This window comes from Hipposideros armiger, unplaced genomic scaffold (assembly GCF_001890085.2).
Source record: "Hipposideros armiger isolate ML-2016 unplaced genomic scaffold, ASM189008v1 scaffold_9, whole genome shotgun sequence".
Taxonomy (NCBI): Eukaryota; Metazoa; Chordata; class Mammalia; order Chiroptera; family Hipposideridae; genus Hipposideros; species Hipposideros armiger.
In genome coordinates, this window is record NW_017731359.1 from 940679 (window position 1) to 963500 (window position 22822).

General features: G+C 43.3%; 1 protein-coding gene across 6 annotated transcripts; it reads left to right on the top strand.

The window, feature by feature from the left end:
• The first annotated feature begins 470 nt into the window (after positions 1 to 470).
• Positions 471 to 10959, top strand: CHST4 (carbohydrate sulfotransferase 4). 6 transcript variants are annotated; one of them, XM_019653594.1, is made up of 3 exons: positions 471 to 568; positions 2020 to 2259; positions 8550 to 10959. In XM_019653594.1, exon 3 carries the CDS (start codon positions 8568 to 8570, stop codon positions 9738 to 9740), a length of 1173 nt encoding a protein of 390 aa, XP_019509139.1. In that variant the 5' UTR covers positions 471 to 568; positions 2020 to 2259; positions 8550 to 8567; the 3' UTR covers positions 9741 to 10959. The 6 variants fall into 6 exon arrangements, with proteins under 6 accessions (XP_019509139.1, XP_019509119.1, XP_019509143.1 ...); XM_019653574.1 differs by having other exon boundaries at positions 2020 to 2163; XM_019653598.1 differs by having other exon boundaries at positions 2096 to 2259.
• The last annotated feature ends 11863 nt before the right edge of the window (positions 10960 to 22822 follow it).

Here is a 22822-nt window from a genome sequence, read left to right on the forward strand (position 1 = left end):
CCTGGTTGTTGGGAGAGAACCTTCCTCCTTTGTTTCTCTCCGCCCACCTCAAGCAGTGTGTCCCCCACCGGTGAGTCTCTCAGTGCTAATATCAAGGTTTCCCCGGAGTGAATGCTTTCTCAACTATGGTAGTATCAGCCACATTTCAAGTGTTCAATGGCCACCCATGGCAGCGGCTCCTGAATGAGACAGTGCAATACATAGCACTTCCTCATCACAGAAAGTTCTATTGGACAACGCTGCCTTAAAGACATGGTGTTTTCTCTGTGAAGCTGCTAATATCCAGGCTTCCTGGGAGTGAATGCTTTCTCAACGTCATCTTGGAAGGTGGGTCATTTTTTTTGGCAGAAGGTAGAGGGCAGTGGAATTTTCTCTGAGAAGGGACAGTTATGCAAATACGAGGAGGAGGAGGAGGAGGAGGAGGAGGAGGAGGAGGAGGGGGGGAGGAGGAGGGGGTGGGGAGAGAAGGAAGCTGAGAGGGGAGGCAGTGAGTCAGAGAAGAAAACTGCACAGCTTGGCTAGCAGTGAGACTCTCTCAAGCAGTGGGGAAGCCTAAGCCATGAACAAGGTAAGAAGCGCTTTCTCTGTGCACATCTCCAAAGCAGGGCCATTATCCCAGGGCTGCTGGGGCATGTATCAGGCAACTTCAGGCAGCTAAGTTGGGATTTCAATGACAATGGTACTAGCCAAGGCAGTGGGAGGTTGTGTGTGTGTGTGTGTGTGTGTGTGTGTTGCGGGGGGGGGGTGCAAATCAGAATAACCTAAAGAATCTTCCTGAAAAAGCACAAGCTGCCTGACAGTAGGTCCTCCATCCCAACACTGCTCCTTCCCTAAAAGGGTCCGAAAGAGCCTAGAATGCCAGTAGGAAGAGTCTAGAGTGTCAGTAGCGCTGCTCTGATACGTATTTTGTAGACAGTCCCCTGATGCCTCTAACTTGTTCAAATCTTGGCTTCGGAGTTCAGGTCTCTGTGCTTCCCGCAGCTTCTCTGCTCGGGTGCTGGGGCATGACATACCAGAGGTGCAGAGAGCTGCAAGTTTTCTCCAGCTCAGGTTAATGTAATGTGATCAATGAACACCCTAGGGACTGGGACCCAAAAGACCTGGGCTGTGACTCAGGCAGGGCTATTTTCACCACGGAGCCAATTAATTCAAGTTCAGTTTATTTTTGAAAAAAGTTGGGGAGTGGATGGATCATCATTGTCCTAGGACAGACAATAGGAGATATTAGGGGTTCGGTTCTAGATCACAGCACTCAAGCGAGTCTCACAATAAAGAGGGTTGTAATCTTTATGCTGGTGGAGGCCTTGCAATTTGTAAAAAATGCAGTATCTGTGAAGCACGAAGTGCAGTAAAATGAGAATGAGGTATGCCTGTATATCTAATTGGATTGTTGTCATGCCTGTGGCTAAAAGGGCTTTCAAAGTTGTAGAGCGCCATTCAGATGTAAAGCAAAATTAAGTGATGACGCCAGCACATGGGCCAGAGTAGAAGAGACCTCTATCTTGGACAGCCTTGGACAAGTCTGGAACTTCTAACTGGAATTGAAATACTTTTATATGTACAAAATAAAAATACCTTGTCCCACCTTCCTTACCCAGATCAATGAGGGAACTTCAAACAGAAAAAGCACTCTACAAATGTTTGTTCATCCAGTCATTCATTCAACAGATGTTTCCTGAGCATCTGTTGCTGGTGCTAGAGACACAGTGGTGGCAAGGACCCAGGTCTGGTCCTCCTGGTGCTTTCGGTCTAGTTTTTTGTTATCATATGGACACCCTGTGCCCAAATGCTTATCTCCACCGATTTCTGGAGCCTACAGATATGTGTGCATGTTGGTTTCCTCAACCCAGCTCTGTTCTCTGTTTGTGCAAATATCTTCCGTTCTCTGTGCAAATATCTTCTGCCATCTATAATTCCTGGTTGTGGAGGCATACTCTCACTGGGCAATCTAAGCTAGGAATGCATCAGTGGCTGGAATCCAGGGCTCTTAAACTGATGTCTGTCTGTTTTTTTCCTCAGAATTCCTCATTTTGTTTCTAAAAGGCTCCAGGGTACCAATTTGGGGGTCGTCTATAATTCAGCTCTCTGTCATCAGGCTGCTGGATGAAGTCGCCCATCTGGTGCCTCATGGTCCCCGTGCCTGACATAGATGCCACCCCTTCGGTGATGTTTTTCAAGATCCTAAAGTTCTCATGAATCTTCAATGATGATTCCTTTGTGTGCCAAGATGATACCAACTGCCCATGACTGGGGCAACAGGTTTTTAAATTATTTTCAGGGGGTGGTGATGATGGGATGTGCTGATGGTTTTTTCCTTCTTTTTTTCTTTTTCTAACTGAACTGGTTAGAGCAAGGGACATAGTCTAAGGAGTGTGTTGCCCTGCAATGGGGCTTTTATTTCTTTTTTTTTTTAAAGATTTTTATTGGGGAATTGGGGGGATGGGAACAGTGCTGGGGAATTGGGGAAAGGGGAACAGACAAGTTGCTGTCGTTTTGTTCTTCAATCTAGTTGTGGACGTTGCTTCACTGGCCCAAGTTGGCACCATCATTGCGCTCTTCTCTGGCGAGGCAGATCAGTCGCCGGCTTCTGGACGGCCGCTCACTGCGGCTGCTGGCCGCTCACGCTGGCTGCTGGCCACACACGGTAGCCCATGGCAATCCACTGCCACAGGGACTGCAGCCCACGCCGTCGCCGGCGACTCACAGCAGCCCAGCTCCAGGTCGAGCTGTTGTTCAGCATCTTAGCTGTGGAGGGCAGTGTCACTGGCCCTCATATGTGGGATCCGAACCGGGGCCCTCTGGCATCCCAAGCGAGTTCTTAACCATCGCGCCACTCGGCCGGCCCTGGGGCTTTTATTTCTTATTAATAAATGTTTCTTAAAATAACATTCATTTTCCCTCTAGTTTGAATTAATACATGTTCTGTGTAGAAACTATTTTTTTTTTTGGAGTGAGGCTAACTGTCCACGTTACATCAAAATTATGTCTCTGACTTTATTAATATCTTGCAATTGAGACAGTATTGGTGCTGTGCTCAATACTCAATGAAATCACCTAAATTTTAGTCACTGGTACTAACGCGACATCCATGTGAATTTTAGAAAAGGACAAGCTTCAGTTTCTGATGGATCTCATTCAGTTATCTGCTGTCTAGCAATGGCTATGCCTCCGCCCACATTCAACTATTTATCTATCTATTTATTTACTCAGCAAGTATTTAATGAGCCTTAGTCGCTTGCAAGTTTTATGTACCTGCAAACAAGAGAAGACACAGAGCCTTTACCCTTAAATTACAATGGCCCTGTGGGCGAGACATTTACCTATAGATGTTTACTATAGAGTGAGAGCAGGATGCCAAGAGAAAATTTGGGGAACAACTAAATCTTAGAAGAAGGGAGATAACTTTTAGGGAGAAAGCTGACAGGTGGGCAGAATCTTGAGGGAGGAGAGTTCTTGCAAAGGTCTCAGGGCTTCTGAATAACAGGGCAAGTTGGGAAGAACTGAAAGGAAAGACTGGAGCCTAAAGCACCAGAAAGGAGAGGAGTGACGGGAGACCAAAGATTAGATCACAAAGGACCCTAGGTGTAAGGCTTGGGGATTTGGGGAACTTGATTTTGTTTTGTAATAGTGATGAGAATAGTGCAGTACTAAAAAAGTTCTGGAAAATGCTGTCAATTTTACTTTAAAATGAGAATCTGGTGTTTCTGTATTTTATGTTTTCAATAAAACTCCGTCAGTGTTTTGGAAAAAAAAAAAAAAGACGGGGATTTCGACTTAATCCTGTATGTGTTGGAAAGTGTGAGGAGGAAAAATAATATCTTTTAAGCTCTTCTGGCTAGGCTAATAATCAAATTAACATGAGACAGGTTAACAGGAGGAAATGACCAAATTTATTACATATCTACATCTGGGGGCTGCTAAGGCTCATATGCCATCTTGAGCGAAGGAAAAGGGGGTGGAGAGGGGATTATGGGCTGGGACTTCAAAGGGCAGGAAGGAAACTTACATGGAGATGAAAGGCAAATGTTTGGTTAATAAATGTTTGCTGGGCCATCTTTAACAATGGGACATAGAGAGGACCTTGATTATACTTAGTTTATATCCAAATGTACTTATCAATAACAACAGCCTCCCTTTCTGGAGCAGGTTCTCTATCTAAATTCTTTAAGTCATTTCCGGGGCTAGGCCAAAGGCTCTTCCTGAGTCTTTTGTTTCTGAAAAATAACCAGCTTAAAATACTCAATATCCCCAACATCCCCAAATATTTTGGAGTGGAAAACTCTGCTTCCCCTCAAAAATTATTGAAGGATTTTGAGGAGGGGAGTGATAGACTTGTGCTTTGAAAAGATAGTTTTTGGCTGCAGTGGATGATGGGGAGAGCTGAAAGCCAGGAGAGAGAGGCTACTTACCCTCAAAGCCAGGCTAGAGATGAGCAGATTTGGGATTCCGGCAACAGGGAGGATGGGATTCAAGCATGCAACTGAAGAGCCAGAAAAGAACATTCAGGAAGGTGGACCAGGGACTCAGAGATGGAATCACATCACAGACTTCTCACAAATGCTTATCAACTCTAGGGACTACAGAGGAGGTTAGTGCAGGACCACTGGGGAGAAGTGGTTAGATTAGAGGACATTGCCATAAAAAGCTTCACGTTTCCTTTTCTTCAGAGAGCCACAGCACTTCTCCCAGGGTCTCAAGAGTATCCGCTTCTACCATTGATTACAGTCTCTGCAGAAATGAGCTTTGCCTAGGACACACCTTAAAGCATTCCCTAGCGGTCTGGTCAGCTCTGTCAAGGGTTGTCTAGATCCAGGATGTGTGTGGATCCCAGTGACAAGAGAAGGGACTCACTTTACAAAAGCATACTTTCTTTCTGGCCAGGAAAAGTGTCCATGGGAAGAAAAAGCAGAGAAAGAAGTCAGAGGGTTTCCATGGGAATTCCTGAGAACCATGGAAAACTAAGGACAACTGGCAACAAAGTTAGAAGGCCTGGCTGGAGCTCTGGGAAAGAATAGGCATGAGGCCAAATGCTATTGGCAGTCAAGGAAGGCTTAGGACACTGAGTTGGCTCAAAGCCTGGACAGGGGAGGGAGGCAGTAACGCTAGGAAATGTTAGCTTTTCCTTGAGTTGATTATAGGCCCGCTTATAAAATTCTATCCGTTTCCTTATAATTGTACCTGGGTCAAGTTCTCGTTACTTTCCTCTCTCTTGCTCCATTGTTTCCTATCTTTGTTCCAAACTTTCCCTCATACTCACATTGCCTTTGGGAGAAGATTTCTTGCTAAAGTCCCTCTTCGGTCTTTGAGGAGCATTGGTGGGGGCATTCTTGGGCCATTGTCAATAATGGACTCATTTCTAATCATTTCCTTTCGGGCTCAAGTGTAAAATAATGAGGAGCATAACTTAGCCGTTCCTGTTCTAACCTTCAGAGCCAAGACAGGAATTACCATTCATTGGCATTTCCTTGGCATATCGCAAAGCATGTTTCGGCCACCAAGGAGAGATGGTCCTCACTGGATTGTTGTGGCACATACGGAAGAAATGCATTGTTGTAATAAGTGGAAGAGAGAGATTTTGGTGCCACTGCCACACAAGGTTTGGCTTGAGTCATTACTTGCTTCCCAGAAGGTTCAGGGGACTTCCAAGGGAAGTACATAAACCCACAGAGAATGCTCTACCTCTTCAGGAAGCAAGCTTTAAAAACTCCAAAAGTCACTTCTGTGGCTGCCCAATTCCTCCTCTAAACTCCACTCCCTGAACTCGCTGGAGCTCTGGACACAGAGAATGGTTTATGGCCAGTACGAAGGTTCTCTGAGCAGTTATCAAAAGTACATATATCCGTACTCTTTGACTCAGCAGTTCCATATCTGGGGATTTAGCTTACATATGACATGTTTAATGATGTGTGAACATAAAGGTCATCATTGAAGTTTTTGAAATGGCAAAAGACTGGAAATAACCCAAGAGCCCATCCGTGAGGAAACTGATTAAATAAATTGTGCTACATCCACACAATAGGAGTCTATGTAGTGGTAAAAAGGAATGAGGAAACATGTATGTACAGCCATGGAAAGCTCTCCAAGATGTATTGTTAAGTTAAAAAACAAACAAGGTGCAGCAGAGTGTGACTAAATAGCTACGGTTTGTATTATAAAGAGGGAAAAAAGTTAAGAATATATGTACATTTGAATTTTCTTGTGTATGCGTAAAGCAGCTGAAGGACACATGAAAAATGAACCCAGTTGCTATCTGTGGGCAAGCTGAAAAATGGGCAGGTGGGAAACAGGTGGTGGAAGTAGACTTTTCACTGACAATGATGAAAAGAACACCAGCTAATAAGTAAACACCAGCTGTTAGTAAATAGAGACAAGGTTACTGATTCAGCAGCTGATAAAATTCCCCAGGACAATAATGTGACCCCTTTAAAAAGTATGTCATTGGCCCTGTTTACGAATAGCTCTAGAGGTTTTCTAATTTATGGTTCTAGGCCTCCTCTACAGTGTAGCTGAATGTCACAGGACTTTCCCTTGCCTATCACTCCATATGTTAAAGGCCTGGAGTGTGCCAGGCTGGGCTGCAGGCTGGCAAGTACTCCTCTTATGTCCTTTCTGTATATAGAATCTTAGAAAGACTTCATTTAAATTCTGAGTCAGTGCATCCAATGTCCATAATAATGATACTTTTTAAAACAATTTGAACCATGTAACTATTACCTATTAAAAACTTTTTTAAATTGGCAAGAAGACCAGGAAAATAGCAAATCCTAAATCCAGCTCCAGTTACTGCCTAGAAATATATTTTCTCTTCTTTATTAAAGCTTGAAGGAAGAATTTTTGCAGTATATAGTGATATACAAATTAACACCTTGCTACTATTAATAATTTACACCTTGTGAAATACCTATTTTATCTCTTCATAGTTATTTATCAGGAAGTTACCCAAAATGATTCAGAGTCATCTTAGCCCTTAAAGAGGGTTAAGATCTCTGTTGGAATAATATTCTAGCATGGCACTTTTTACACAAAGCAAACTCTGACTGTGATAGGAGTAAATTCAGGGTTACCACCAGTCTATATGAGCTTTACTGTGAATTACAAAGAGAAATTCATTTCTCTAGATATTTAACATCTAACAACTGGCAAATCATCCTAATATACTTATTCTGTTGGACTCAGATACTTTACTATCACCTACTAGAACATATTTTTATAATACATATCTTAAACTCTTTTTTTTTTTTAAAGATTTTTATTGGGGAATTGGGGGATGGGAACAGCGTTGGGGAATTGGGGGAAGGGAAACAGACAAGTTGCTGTCCTTTTCGTTCTTCAGTCTAGTTGTGGCACCAACTGGCCCACGTTGGCACCAACATTGCGGTCTTCCCGGGCGAGGCAGATCAGTCACCAGCTTCTGGACGGCCACTCACTGAGGCTGCTGGCTACACACGGTAGCCCATGGCAACCCACTACAGCAGGGGCTGCAGCATACGCCATCACCAGGCAGCCCAGCTCCAGGTTGAGCTGTTGTTCAGCATCTTAGCTGTAGAGGGCAGTGACATTGGCCCTCATATGTGGGATCCGAACCGGGGCCCTTTGGTGTCCCAAGCCAGCTCTTAACCAACGCGCCACTCGGCCGGCCCTTAAATTCTTGATGAGATGGCATTCCCTAGGGTTATGCAGAGCACAACCTGCACAACCATACTGGGCAGCCCCGAGTAGGTTGTGTCAAGTGGTCAAACATTCCCCCAAGCAGCAGCAGAATGGCTAACAGGCCACAAGTATCACTACTGCAGCTCTAAGGTTGGCTTGCCATACTTTATAGAGTTGGCTGTTAAGGAGACAACAATTCAACCTAAACAGTTTCAGATAATTCATTACTTGCACATATGTGAAGTCAGCATTGGTTCAGCTCCTCATATTCTTAGTCCCACACAATGAGACCAAATCAGAGGGGAGTAGGTGATACTAAGGAGACATCTCCAAACTAAAGCCAAGCAGTTTTATAGACTGTAGCCATGGCCTTCAGGGAACTGAAAATTCAGGAAGATAATGAGAAATGACCTTGTGGCAATCTCAAGATGGCGGGGTGGGTGATGGCCTTAGGCAGTTCCTCACAAGCCAGCTTATCTTCCTTAGTTTGAGAAAGAATCACAGGGCTTTCAGCTGAAACTGAAAGTGCGTCAGGTTGCAGCTAAGATTTGCCTAGTGGCCTTTGTGAGCACATGCATGTCACCAGGGTGCCAGGGTGGAGCTGTTCCCCTACATTGATGAAATGTGATATTTCATCAGATATTTTTTGGTAGCTCAATGGACAAGAAAGACCAGGAGGGAGGAAGTAAAGAGCCTAAAATAAATAGGAGTTATTGATACACTAACTGCAAGGGACAGGAACTGACATGAAGGATTTGTGCAACTGGTTACAAGAAGCCTCCAGCATTCTACATTGCGCCTTGTTGGGGCCAGGAACATGGTGGCTTTGGCTAGAAACGGAATGGAAGGCAGACACCAAAACAGTGGCCTAACACAGTCCTTGTGCTTGTTCCTTGAAGGTCTTCCACTTCAGCACGATGGCACTGCCCAGAAAAGTGAAGCTACTACTGCTGTTCCTGGTTTCCCAGATGGCCATCTTAGCTCTCCTCATCCATTCGTACAGAAACCACCTCAACTCCCTGTCTACAAGGGAGGAGCCCAAGCCCATGCACGTGCTGGTCCTGTCTTCCTGGCGCTCCGGCTCTTCTTTTGTGGGCCAGCTTTTTGGGCAGCACCCAGATGTCTTCTACCTGATGGAGCCTGCCTGGCACGTCTGGATGACCTTCACAGAAAGCACCCCCTGGAGTCTGCATATGGCAGTGCGGGATCTGATCCGGTCTGTCTTTCTGTGTGACATGAGCGTCTTTGATGCCTACATGAAACCTGGTCCCCGAACACAGTCCAGCCTCTTCCAGTGGGAGACCAGCCGGGCCCTGTGCTCCCCGCCTGCCTGCAACGTCTTCCCGCGGGATACGATCATATCCCAGGCTCACTGCAAGGTCCTGTGCAAGAAACAGCCCTTTGAGGTGGTGGAAAAGTCCTGCCGCAACTACAGCCATGTGGTGCTCAAGGAGGTGCGTTTCTTCAACCTGCAGGTGCTCTACCCGCTGCTGAGGGACCCTTCCCTCAATCTACACATCGTGCACCTGGTCCGGGACCCCCGGGCGGTGTTCCGTTCCCGAGAACGCACCGCAATGGAACTCATAATTGACAGTCGGATTGTGATGGGGCAGGACCGGCAGAAACTCAAGGAGGAGGAGCAACCCTACCATGTGATGCAGACCATCTGCCACAGCCAGCTGGAGATCTACAAGGCTGTGCAGTCCTTGCCCAAAGCCCTGAGGCGGCGCTACTTGCTCATGCGCTATGAGGACCTGGTCCAGGACCCCCTGGCCGAAACTGCCCGAATGTACAAATACGCGGGGTTGAAATTCTTGCCCCATCTCCAGACTTGGGTGCACAACATCACCCGAGGCAAGGGCATTGGTACTCATGCCTTCCATACAAATTCCAGGAATGCCCTCAACGTCTCCCAGGCCTGGCGCTGGTCCTTGCCTTATGGAAAGGTTTCTCAACTTCAGGAAGTCTGCCGCGACACCATGAATTTGCTGGGTTACCGCCTAGTCAGATCTGAGCAAGAGCAGAGAAACCTATCGCTGGATCTTCTGTCTACCCAGAGCCTCTTCCGGCAATTCTATCAAGAGGGTTGAGGAGGCTCTGTCCCCACCTGGCACCAGCCTCAACCACCGTTACCTGAAGGCTGCTTCTGAGACTTAAGTATGTCTCTGTTGGTATACGGTGAGCACAAGTTGTGCCCACACATGCTCAAACCGAGAACTCTTTGGGTCTCTACTCATGTCTAGAAAAGAGACTCAGGAATTTTATGTGAGCGGCACATCCCACCACTGAAAAAGGCGTATTGTCTCTCTTCTTGGCCTTCCTATCTGTGGATACCGCTGAGGCTCTGTAGCATGGGGCCCTACTTGGCACCACGCAGTATCAGTGGAGTGAATCCATTAACTTCTCTTTCCACATCTTGCCCAATGGGAAAAGGGGAGCGGCAGGAAAAACCAGGGAAATGGGTCTTCCAGCAAAGAGCCCACCAGTACATTTCACAGGCATGTGAACTTGAAGCCCTCAGAGCTCCCAAGGGATTCAAAGGGAATGGGGAACGGGGTTGGGTGTTTACCCATGAGCTTGACCATCACAGCTATCTGTTATCACAAATACAAAACAAAATCTCTGCACAACAGAGCAAGTTCTTAAGTTCATGGGTGGCTGGGCCCGATCTCAACATCATTTCCCCCTCAGTGTTTTCCTCACCCATAGAGGATTTTGACCTGTGAAGCTGCCATCTGTTAACATTAAAATTCCAAAATAATAAGGATCTGTTTGAAGTGTCCCCTTTTATGGCTGTTTTTTTTTTTTTTACACTTTTGCTATTATCTATCACCCTCACATAGAAAACATTCCAAGACAATGTTTGGTGCCAGATGATAAACTAAGTCTAAACTGATCAATGTTGATTGATACATTGCCCTCTTAAGAATATGTAGAAAGTAGACAACCAGCAACTAGGCCCTTTCTCCCTTGTGTGAGGCATAAGCTGTAATAACAGCATATGCATCACGCTAGGGACTGGGCAGTGTTCTTTTCATCTGATCCCTCAGCCAGAGGACTTCAGCTCAGTATGACGGGTGCTCTTTATCTCTTCTAGCTGACCTCTCCTCACAAGAAAAGTTGTTTCTCCCAGTCTTTGCAGAATTCCCCAGATCTAGTTGTGCATCAGAATCATTAGTTAAAAATGCATTGTGCCAGGTCCTACCTCAGATTTGCTGGAATTGGAATCTCCCAGGGCAGGGAATGGGATTCTGTATACCAGGGGTGCCAAAAAAATGTGTACAAGTGGACACTTTGGTCAGTGTTACTCAAGCAGTAGTTCGCCATAATCAGAAGTGTCTGGATACTGATGGTAAACACTTTGAGCACCTCTTGTAATCGCAGAAGTCCAACATGACTTGTATTCATCTTTTGTTATCAGTACACATTGAGTATTACAATTTTAATACAGTTTTCCTTTCTTAAAATGTGCATACTTTTTTTGGCACCCTCTGTATATGGCAAGTGAATCTGGTGACTCTTCCGTGGCCAGCCTGGCAGTAAGTACACCCTGCACTGGGCAGCAACACTCTTGGCCTCCTTGCTCCAAGACAGGTGACTTTTGGGGGCCTGCCAAGTATCTATACCACTTACTCCCAGCATTGGTGCTGTCCTCTGGTTGGAAGGAATAGAAGAATGTCTATATCTGTCTGGAACCCCATGGACCTCTGAGTCCTAACTTTTCAAACCTTTCACTTTGTCCAAACCTGAGAAATAACATTATTTCATGTTTCCTTTTGTTCCCACTCCCACTTCTGACATGGCCCTCACATCATAAAGCACCCACAAAGTCAGATGGGAATTTTCCCACTGGACTCTGCCAAGTAGCTCATGGGGCTGTGCCACAACCTGAGAGGCTTGTGTACAGATGAGTCTTTGCCAGATGAGTCTTTGTGGTTAATTTATATATGGCTTTAAAGGAGTGAATTTATTCTAACATCCCAACCCAAGCCACTCTAGACACTCCTCAAGAGCCTAGGATCACCCAGGAAAATGCTTCTTGCTTCTACAAACATAAGACAGTATAGCATAAAATCATGCTATATAACTTCTTCAAAAAATCGGACCCAGTGTTGAGTGAGACTTAACCTCACTACGGAACAGTCTCCGGTTGATGCGTTTAGGTGGCTGGCGCCAGAATTCAATGATGAGCGTGCCAGTACGCCAATTATGGGATATGGGGAGTTTGGGGGGCTGGGAACCTGTGACAAGTGTGGACGATGGTGTTCTGCTAACCATCCTTTCTAATTTGGAGACGTCTGTTTCAGCTCCAAACCCCAGAAACAGAAAGGCATCTGTTTGCCTCCTCAGCCTGTTTAGCTGCGAGGGGTCTGACGATGTTTGAACATAGATGAGGGATGAGCCTGATCTAAATTTCTCAGGGCTAAAAATTCAGGTTTGGGGAACATGCACTCTCATGTTTAGAGCAAACATAATTGCCTGAAATGCCTCATTGCAGGATAGCAATTGATGTTTCTACAAAAAGCAACACTGGGCAACTGCCCTAAGCCTCCATTTTGGGGAGAGAAAAGAGTAAAAATTTTTAAGTAATTTTTTGGAGGGCAAGAAAAGGATCGTTTTGAAACAAAGGGGCTTTGACTGTAATTTAACTGTGTTACTATGTGGCTTCATTTTCTACATAATGAGCAATTGCTACATTTTAAATAAATTTTAATTAAAGCTATTCTTTTCTACTTATGAATAGTTGTTAGGGAGAGAGATGGGAAGGTAGAATCAACTTCTGATTACTTTTGTGCAAAAGTCTGCCATTGTATTGTCTGTGACATGTTTCTCAAAACTTTATAATTTACTATGTGATTTAAACCCAAGGCAAATATAAATTAATTTCACTGACTGTGTATATTATCATGACTTCTATTAAATTGCTCTCACAGGCCAACAAAGCCAAATTAAAAATGAATAGATGTGCGTGACAAAGGCCAGGTAATAATCAATAGTGGGAGGCATTAGTTGGAGATCCCAGCCCTGGCATTTCTGTTGAGGGCTATGCCTCTCTTCTGCATAAACGTTTCTGGTCATTCAAAGAAAGGTTATTTTTTAAATGCAGTATTGAGGGAAAAGTAATGCTGAATAACCCGCGTGAAGAGATTTGAATATGGCATTTCAGTTAAAGGCTTTCTCCATTCATTCCATATGTTTAATGGGCATCGACTACATGCCAAATAATGTGCTAGGTGCTGTGGATACAGCAGTAAACGGCGGGCAAAGCCCCTCCTTTCGAGCAGCTTATGTTTTAGTCTGTTGGGGAGTGGAGGAACAAACAATAAGTATACATGTCAGATGATGTCAAACACTCTAAGGAAGAATAAAACAGGATAAGGAGTTAGAAAATAAAGGAGGGTGCTGTTTTATAGACGGTGATAAGTGCCCCAGTGCACGCCAATGTCAATATGGACAGAATCAATAAGAGTCTAATGAGAACCTGTTATGTGTTTGCTTGGCACTATGCTGAGTGTTCTGGAAGATAAAGAAGTACAGATGTTACCTGAAAAACAGTACGACAGAGACGTTATGCGTTCATGAGCACCTGGGTTCCGGAGCCACACTGCCTAGGAGACTCTGCTATTACCAGTTGGATGACGTCGGGCAAGCCTATTAACATCTCCATGATTCACTTCTCTTAACTGTCGGGTGGGTAGAATAATAGCAGTACGGAATGTGCTTAGCAAGCTTCTGGCACATAAGCAAGCACTCCCTGAGTGTTAGCTGTGAATATCACGGTAACAACTGGTTTCAGCTCTCAAGGAGAGTCCTCCATCATTTCTAGCAACAGCCTCATTAAGGTGACACATTGCAGCAGATTACGAGCTCTTTATGACATTGCTGATCATACTGATACAATTAGGAAATCGATAAATTTCTGATCTTCTAGTTTCTCCATATCAGCAGTTCTCAACTGGAGGAAGTTCTGCCCCTCCCCCAAGGGACATTTGGCAATGTCTGGAAACATTTTTGGTTGTCACGACTTGGGGAGGGGATTGGTATTTCATGGGGGGAAGAGGCCTGGGATGCTGCTAAACCTATTACAATGCATAGGAAACTCTACCCCACAAAGAATTTTCTGGTCCAAAATGTCCATGTTGCAGCTGTTGAGAAACCGTACTTTATGTTAGTCAGATAAATAATATATGAAGAATGAAGGATGAAGAGCTGATGATTCAAATAGATTTCTCTTCCATCCTCATTCAATCACATTCAATCTCACTCAAATGGTACACCACCAGGCCAAGTGTCCTGACTGGGGAGATACCTGGGCTCTTTTGGTCCCCACTCAAGTCATCAAAGGTAGAATAGATGTTATAAAAATACATAGTAGCATCACAGGAGTCTGATGAGAGGAAGTGAGTGCAGCCAGGCTTCCTGGGACCAATCACTCACTGGCCAGTCTGTGCCTTAACTGGTCTTGGCTTATGTCCACCCTAATTTAGTCAGCTGTGCCAGAAAAGAAAATAATTTAAGTGGTAAAACATGGTCATTTTAGGGCCTTGGAGAAGATGGGCAGGACAAACAAAGCCAGAAGCAGACACTGTGCTAGAAAAATTCATTGTCTAACACATGGGGAAACAGAAGAACCATTCATGAATGTCACAAAGTTCCACAGGCACCACAGGGTTTAGACCAGTGTTCCCCAACCTCGTTTTCATTATCACCCCTCCCCCTCAACAAGCCTTTGTAGACCTTTTTTCCTAACCGTCCCCCACCATGAAATGTTAACCTCAAATATACTGCATATCTGTTTTTGTACAGTGGCCCTTTGGAGGGTCACAAACCACTGTAATATCTGTTTTTTGTGGGGGTTTTTTTTTGTCCCCCAGAAAGACTTTTTACTCCCTTGGTAGCAATACCACCTCCATCGAGAATGCATGATTTAGACCACTGTCCCTAATATTTTTTTTAGCTCCCTTCCCAGCTCCTCTTTGTTCCTCAACATATTTGTTGCCCCTCTCCCCACAAACTATGTTCTTTGCTCTCACCAATAACAGTTGTAACTTTCTCAACAATAATTAAATAATACACATGAGAGCAATCTGTAGATTGTAAAGACCTACGAAAACATGTATTATAGTAGTAAAATAATAACACAGGTAACTCTGATTGCCACCCTCCCCACCAGCCCTAATCCTAACCGTCTGGCGTGGTCACTGGCCCTGTTTTGCTCGCCAGTTTTCAAGGTGGCTTCTTACAGTCCTCGAAGAACAATAAGGAAGGCAGTTTATTGTTTGTGTTTTAAAGTTTACAACAAACCTTGATAACAACTGGCTAACAGCTAGAGCTGCTATTCATACAGAATGAGGTACATTGCAGAATGGGTTAGGTATTGCTTCACACTAAATCGATGTGGATTTAAATGGCTAACCACAGATAATGCAAACATGTTGAGTGAAAGGAATAAAGGCTCCTGTCCTTTTATGTAAGGGCAAGGTGAATGGAGGGAACTCTTGATTACCTAATCCATCATAAATCAAACTATGTGGCCTTAACAGATACAACGCATGAAACATACACAGGGCATTCTGGATGCAAATACGCTTGAAAAAGTTGACTACAGTAAATTTAACTGGTTTTTCAAATGTAAGACCCTCAGAATTTCAAATATGTGCACGTGCACATGAAGAACAGAAGAGAGTATATAGTGGTTCTCCCAAATGTCTTAGACCAAGGGAGTTTTTTTTCTCTCTCTCTCAATATACCTATTAACATCTGTCAGGAGAATGTTTGGAGAAAGACCAGTTTGAGAAATACCGGATTGTCTTTAGCAATCATAGCCCTGATGGCCCCAATACTCTGGTTTGTTTCTCCATGCCTTTTCCCAGGCCCAAGCAGGCAAACATTGAATGGAGAAAATCACACAAGGAATTTATAATCACCTACATCAATTTCTGATCACTTCAACACTCACCTGCCACCCTTTGCCCCTCTCCACAAGAACTTTCCCCAACCATCTTCTGACCACATGCCTTCTCTTCCTTCCCAGAGAAAAGAAAAGCCATCAGATATGATCTAACTCTTCGATGTAACTCTTCTCAACTCTTCGATGCAAGCATCTAAACCTCCCTTCGCATTCTGACTTCCTTCTTATATCGTGTTACAATATACATGTTGTTCTAGCTCCTGCTTAAGATCAGTCGCTCCATCAGAGCTTCAGATTCCATCCCCTCTCACTTTTTCAAAAACGATTCATTTTTTTTATTCACTCCCTCTCTTCAGAACTCAATTTCTCTTCAATGGATTCCTATTTGGCTTTTTAACCTACTCAATTCTCTTCCTTCTTGAAAAAAACTCCCTCATTCTCATATCCTTATCCAACGATTAGCTTCTTTCTCTTCACCTTTACAACAAAACATACTCTAATTTGTCTGTATTCATTGGCTTTATTTTCTCACCTTCTACTTCCTCCTCAACCCACTCCCATCTGGATTTCACCCTCTTCTTTAAACAGCTCTAACTAACAATGAAAATTAAATTTCATGTTGCTCACTTAATGGTCATTTGCCAATTATCGTTTCACCGGAGCTTTCAGCAACAATTGATTTTATCGAGCACTTCCTCCTTGAAAACCTTTCTGGTTTTGCTATTTCTTTGGCTGCCTCTCAGTTTTTTGTAGAATTATTCTCTTCTATCTAGCTATATTGGAGTTACTTAAGGCACAGCATAGATCCTCCTCTTTTTCCATTGTATATATTTCTCTCTAGACTATCTCATCCATGTCTATGATTTTAAAAACCAACTACATGGAGATAGTCCACAAATGTATGAGGTCTGACAATTAAGTTCGCAAACTCATCCTAGAAAAAGTGCTCCATATCTCATTGCTGAATATCACTACAGTCTCCTTTGAAATACTCCCCTTGGGAAACTATGCACTGATGCTAACGCCTAGTCCACCCTTCAAAGCAATTTTGGAACTCTTTTTCTGGAATAGCCATCAGAGCTGTTGTCATATTACCCTTGATGTCCTGAATGTCATCAAAATGTCTTCAATATTTTCTTTCTCTTCGGGTAAAGAAAGAAGTCACTGGGGGCCAGATCAGGTGAGTAGGGACAGTGTTCCAATATAGTTATTTGTTTACTGGCTAAAAACTCCCTCATAGACAGTGCCGTGTGAGCTGGTGCATTGTCGTGATGCAAGAGCCATGAATTGTTGGCGGAAAGTTCAGGTCGACTAACTTTTTCATGTAGCCTTTTCAGCACTTCCAAATAGTAAACTTGGTTAACTGTCCACTTAGTACAAATTCATAATGAATAATCCCTCTGATATAAAAAAAAGTTAGCAACATCGTTGCAACAAGTTTGTGAACTTAATGGTCAGAACTCATATATCTCTGATATAGAACTTCTCTGAGCTCCAGATCTGTAAATCCGATCACTGACATAACAGCCTGAACATCTCAAAAGATGCCTCAGGCTCAACATGTCCAAGCACTGCATTCATGGGTTTCCCCTCCTCTACCCTAGACCATGCCAAACATCATTATCCTTCCTGGGTCTTTTTCTCACCTTTCCAACCTGTTGCCGACTCAAAAACCTGGACTTTGCCCTTGACTTCTTTTACCAATCAATCACCAACAACTGTTGAGTCTACCTCATTCATATTTCTTAAGTTCATCTACTTCTCTTTTTTCTCCAAGTTCTGCACAATCCCCATTCCCCGCCCCCCAAATTTGTCCATGCCACCATCATCTCTTTCCTGAACCAGTGACTAGTTTTCCTGCCTCCAAGCTGCCCACTTCAATCCAATATCAACACTGTATTAAAAATTCAGAATGTCTGAATTTCTTCATATCGTTTAGAAAGCCTTTCATGATCTGGCCCTTGCATCCCTCTCTTATAACTCCCTCTTAGGCTCTACTTCCCCTCCGCCATTTCAAATTTATAGTTTTATCAATGTATTACATACATGCCTGGATCTTAGATCATGCTCTCTCTCTCTCACCTAGGATACCCTATTTTGTCCCACACCAAATTCTCAGGCTTGTTTTTTTCAATTCCTCAGTTCTCAACTAAAACATCTCATCTGGAAGATGTTCCTGGTTTTACCCTTACGCCTCTGCTGAGTTCCATTTGTGCAGGCTCTCTACTATCATAACATTTATCACCCTATAATAAAATCCTCCAATTTATATGTTCTTTGATCTCTTTTTTTTTTTTTAAAGATTTTTATTGGGTAATTGGGGAGATGGGAACAGTGCTGGGGAGTTAGGGGAAGGGGAACAGACAAGTTGCTGTCGTTTTGTTCTTCAATCTAGTTGTGGAGGACGCTGCTTCACTGGCCCAAGTTGGCACCATCATTGCGCTCTTCCCTGGCGAGGCGGATCAGTCGCCGGCTTCTGGACGGCCGCTCACTGCGGCTGCTGGCCGCTCACGCTGGCTGCTGGCTACATACGGTAGCCCATGGCAACCCACTGCCACAGGGACTGCAGCCTACGCCGTCGCCAGCAACTCACGGCAGCCCAGCTCCAGGTTGAGCTGTTGTTCAGCATAGCTGTAGAGGGCAGTGTCACTGGCCCTCATATGTGGGATCCGAACCGGGGCCCTCTGGCATCCCAAGCGAGCTCTTAACCAACGCGCCACTCGGCCGGCCCGTTCTTTGATCTCTTTGAGGGCAGACACTGTCTTATTCACTGTGGTATAACCAATGCCTAGCACAGTTCCTAGCACATAGTAGGCACTCAACAGATATTTGTTTAATAAATAAAACTTGACCTCATCTGCATTATTTATAAAGGGCTCGTTCTTTATGTAATACTTAAATAAAAGGCTGATCTCAGAACCTTCTATTCTGAGAAACACAGTGATATGTTTAAAGATTGAGATAAGAAAGAACTGACATTTAAAAGTTTCCTGTTTGAGAGAAAGAAGGGAAGTTGAATATTAAAAGCCAATAGTTCAGAAGTGCTGGGTCAAGTGGGGTGGTAGGTTGTGGGGGATAAATCAGAGATTCCAAAATTAAGTTGGCTTGTATTTCTAATAGTGATATCACCATGGCAAGAGAAACTACAAATTATGCTGGTTTTCTGAGATGTTTCACATGTTGACAGGGTACCACATATGAACTAATGGATTGCCACCTGGAAGCATTTGGCAAATGCTTGCTCCAACTGGTTTTCAGCCAAATTTCCAAGCAGAAAATTTCCAGCTTGTTTTTTATTGCCTCTCCACCATCATATTGGCAAAGTATGGTTGAAGGAATGACTTGGGGTAATAGAGTCACCTTTGATTCTTTTTCTTTTTTCTTTTAATTAGTTTCAGGTGTATACAAAGCAACATAATAGTTAGACATTTACACCCCTCACAAAGTCATAACCCCTCCCCCAATCTACTACCCCTCTGACATATTATGTAACTGTTACAATACCATTGACTATCTTCCTTATGCTATAGCAAGCATAAGGATGATTCTTTCTTTTCTTTCATCTTCCCTTCCACATCCTATTGATCAGCAAATCCTGCCTGACTTCCAAAGCACATCGAGTCAGACCATCTCTCACCATCTCCACTGCTACAGTGTACATCCAAACCAACCTCAAATGTCCCCTGAACTACTGCCAGAGCCTCCTAGCTGGCCTATTGTCTCTTCGTGTCCTGTCCTCATAGTTCATTTTCCATTTACTAACTACAATGATCTATCTAACGGGCAAATTAGATGTCGATTCTCTGCCTAAATTCTTCCAGTAAATAGCCCCAGTGACTGTAAACTGGAGAATGGATAAACAAATTGGTAAATTCGTACCATGCAATACTATTCAGCAATAAAAAGGAATGAACACTGATATCTACAACATGGATGCCTCTCAAAAGCATTAGGATAAGTGAAAGAAGCGTTACGTGAAAGAGTTTAAACTGTATGATTTCTTTTATATACAGTTCTAGGACAGGAAAGACTAATACAGTGGGGAAAAAGTCCTAACAGTGGTTGCCTCTGGGGGGACGGGTATGGCGGTAATTGACTGGAGGAGACATGAGGGAGCTTTGTAGGGTGATGGAAATGTTTCCTATCCCGATAGGAATTGGGTTGCACAAGTGCATGAAATTGTCCGAACTCAGTGATTAGACACTTAAGATTTATGTATTTCATTGTATGTAAATTTTACCTCAAAAGAAAAAAATGCAAACAAACATCAAATTCTACTTTGTAAGTTATATAAATGTGCAACCACTACACTGTACACCTGAAACTAATATAATATTGAATGTCAACTGTAATTGGAAAATATATTGAATGACTAGATGCTGGAGCATTTAGAAGTTACTGAAGTTCACAGCTTACACTGCAACATACCCTAAACTACATCAGCATGAATGATGGATAGATGGATAGATATATAATAAGCCAACTATAACAAAATGTTAATGGTAGAACCTTGGTAAGGAAAATATGGGTATTCACTGTGAAAATCTTTCAATTTTGCTGTTTAAATTTTTTCATACTAGAGTTATGGGGGAAATAAAATCCTCTAAGGAGACTATACTTCTGGAATGGCAGTATGAGGATCTGATCTGACACTCTCCTGACTGAAAGAAACATTTAACTCGTGAAAATTATGAAAAACAGCTATTTAAAGTCTCTGGATATTGTCTTACGAGTATACAGCAAATGTATACTCTTGGTTCTCCATGAAACATTTATTCAAGAAAATTTAGTAGATCTTGATAAGAACACTAAGAGCCTGTGGCAATTGAGCCACTACCTGATCCCTTCTCCTCCCAACTCAGTGTGACAGAAGCTCGACTCCAAGAAGGGTAGCCAAGAACATAGGGCTCCCTCTCCCCTCAGATCCTAGTTTAGAGCTACGGTTTACCCTAGGAGGGGCAGGTGGCCAGCATATCAGCTCTTTCCAAGCAGGGGACTGGACTGGGACTCCCTTCCAAAACCCACTTCCCACCTGTGCAGCACAAGCTTTACCTAGGCACAGAAAGCTGAGAGTATTGGGTCCCAATAGCCCCCACCCCAGCTTCTTCATAGGTTCCATGCCAGGAAGGGCACACTTAAAAGGGGCTACCATTCACACCCAGTGCCCAACTTGTGGAACAAGGCAAGTGTGTCACTTTAGAAGTGAACTACAGTCCCTGCTCCTTTTCCAACTCTTATGGTGTGACACAGAGATTCTGTCCAGGGGGAGAAGAGTCCATCATAAGAGCAGGGAGCTCAGTAGCTCTCCCTAAGAGGACATGCTTTATTTGGAAGGCAATGCAAAGAAGTTCATGACTAAGGGTGTTGTCAAAAACAATGGAGATTTTGGTGGTAAACAATTAAGAGGAGGCTCTTAGCACTGTTAAACTAGTAGCAACAAACAAAATGGTAGACCAGCTAGAAGTTTAACAAAGTGAGCCAGGGAAAGAGACAGCTAAGGGGAACCCTTCTGAGCTCAGAGGAAGCCTCAAAGACTGTTCCTATAAAGGGGCATGACTTTAGTTGGATCTGGCTACGGAGAAATTTATGCCCCAAACTTTGTCAAAAACAACACAGCAATCAGCTAGCAATTACTGGAGGCTAACAGCTGTGTATACAACCAATAAAGTCAGACCATCCAGAAGATTATCAGGAAAATCAGGGAATAGACAGGGCACTGCTAAAACTACAGTAATCCCTGGGAGTCAGAGGGGCTGGGAGCATGGCCAAGGCTTCACTCTGAGGAGCATCATCAGAGACTGTACACTGTGGGGGGAAAAGAATTCCACAAACTAGTCCAGCTAAGTCGCTGAAGAAATAAACAAGCAAGCAATCCCCAGGTCAGGGAGGAATCAATATCCAGAAATGCCACAATATATTATTAAAATGTACAATTTTCAACAAAAATTATAAGACATGCAAAGAGACAGGAAAGTGTGAGCTATAAAGGAAGAGGAGGAGAAAGCAGGCAATAGAAACCACCTTGGAAGGGGCCCAAATGTTGGACTTAACAAAGGCTTAAACGCCCCTATTGTAAATATGTTCAAAGAACAAAAGGATACTATGTTTAAAGAATTGAAGAAAGGCACGCTGACAATGTCTCATCTAACAAAGAATATCAATAAGAGAAAGTATTTATTTAAATGAATAAAAATGAAGACACAAAATACCAAGACTTATGGGATAGAGCTAAAATTGTGCTTAGAGGAAAATTTTTATCTATAAAAGCCAATATCTTAAAAAAACGAAAGATCTCAAATCAATAAACTAACCTTTCACCTTAAGAAATAGGAAAAAGGTGCTCACTTCAGCAGCATATATACTAAAATTGGAACAATACAGAGAAGATTAGCATGGCCCCTGTGCAAGGGTGACACGCAAATTTGTGAAGCGTTCCATATTTTTATGGTCACATGTCTTGTTAGGGAGACCACTTCATGGATGGGGTAGAGCCTTGATCACTGCACTGTATACCTGAAGCTGATGTTGAATAATATTGTATGTCAACTATAATTAAATATATATATATAGTCACGGGAGTATAGTGTGAGAATGGAGTCAATGACATTGTAATAGATATGTATGATATGGGGGGTAGAGGGAGGGGGGCGGCGGATTGGGAGAGGGGGGTTGTCACTTTGAGGGGTAAAAGGTATAACTATTGCACTGTGTTGTACAGCTGACACTAATTTTTAAAAAATAAAATTAAATTAAAAAGAAATAGGAAAAAGAACAGCAAACTAAACCAGAGCAAGCAGAAAGAAGAAAACAATAAAAATTTGAGTGGAAATTCCGGAAATAGAGAACAGGGGGAAAAAAGAAAAGAAATAAATGAAACTAAATTTGATTCTTTGACAAGACCAACAAAATTGACAAATCTTTAGCTAGATTGATCAAGAAGAGAGAAGGCTAAAATAACTAAAATCGGCAATGAAAGGGGGGACACTACTATTGACCTTTATTGAAATAAAGAAGATTATAATGGAATACTATGAACAACCATATGCCAATAAATTAGATAACAGGCAAAATGGACAAAGTCCTAGAAATATACAAACTACCAAAGCTAACTCAAGAAGAAATAGAGGGCCGGCCGAGTGGCGCGTTGGTTAAGAGCTGGCTTGGGATGCCAAAGGGTCCTGGTTCGGATCCCACATATGAGGGCCAGTGACACTGCCCTCTACAGCTAAGATGCTGAACAACAGCTCAACCTGGAGATGT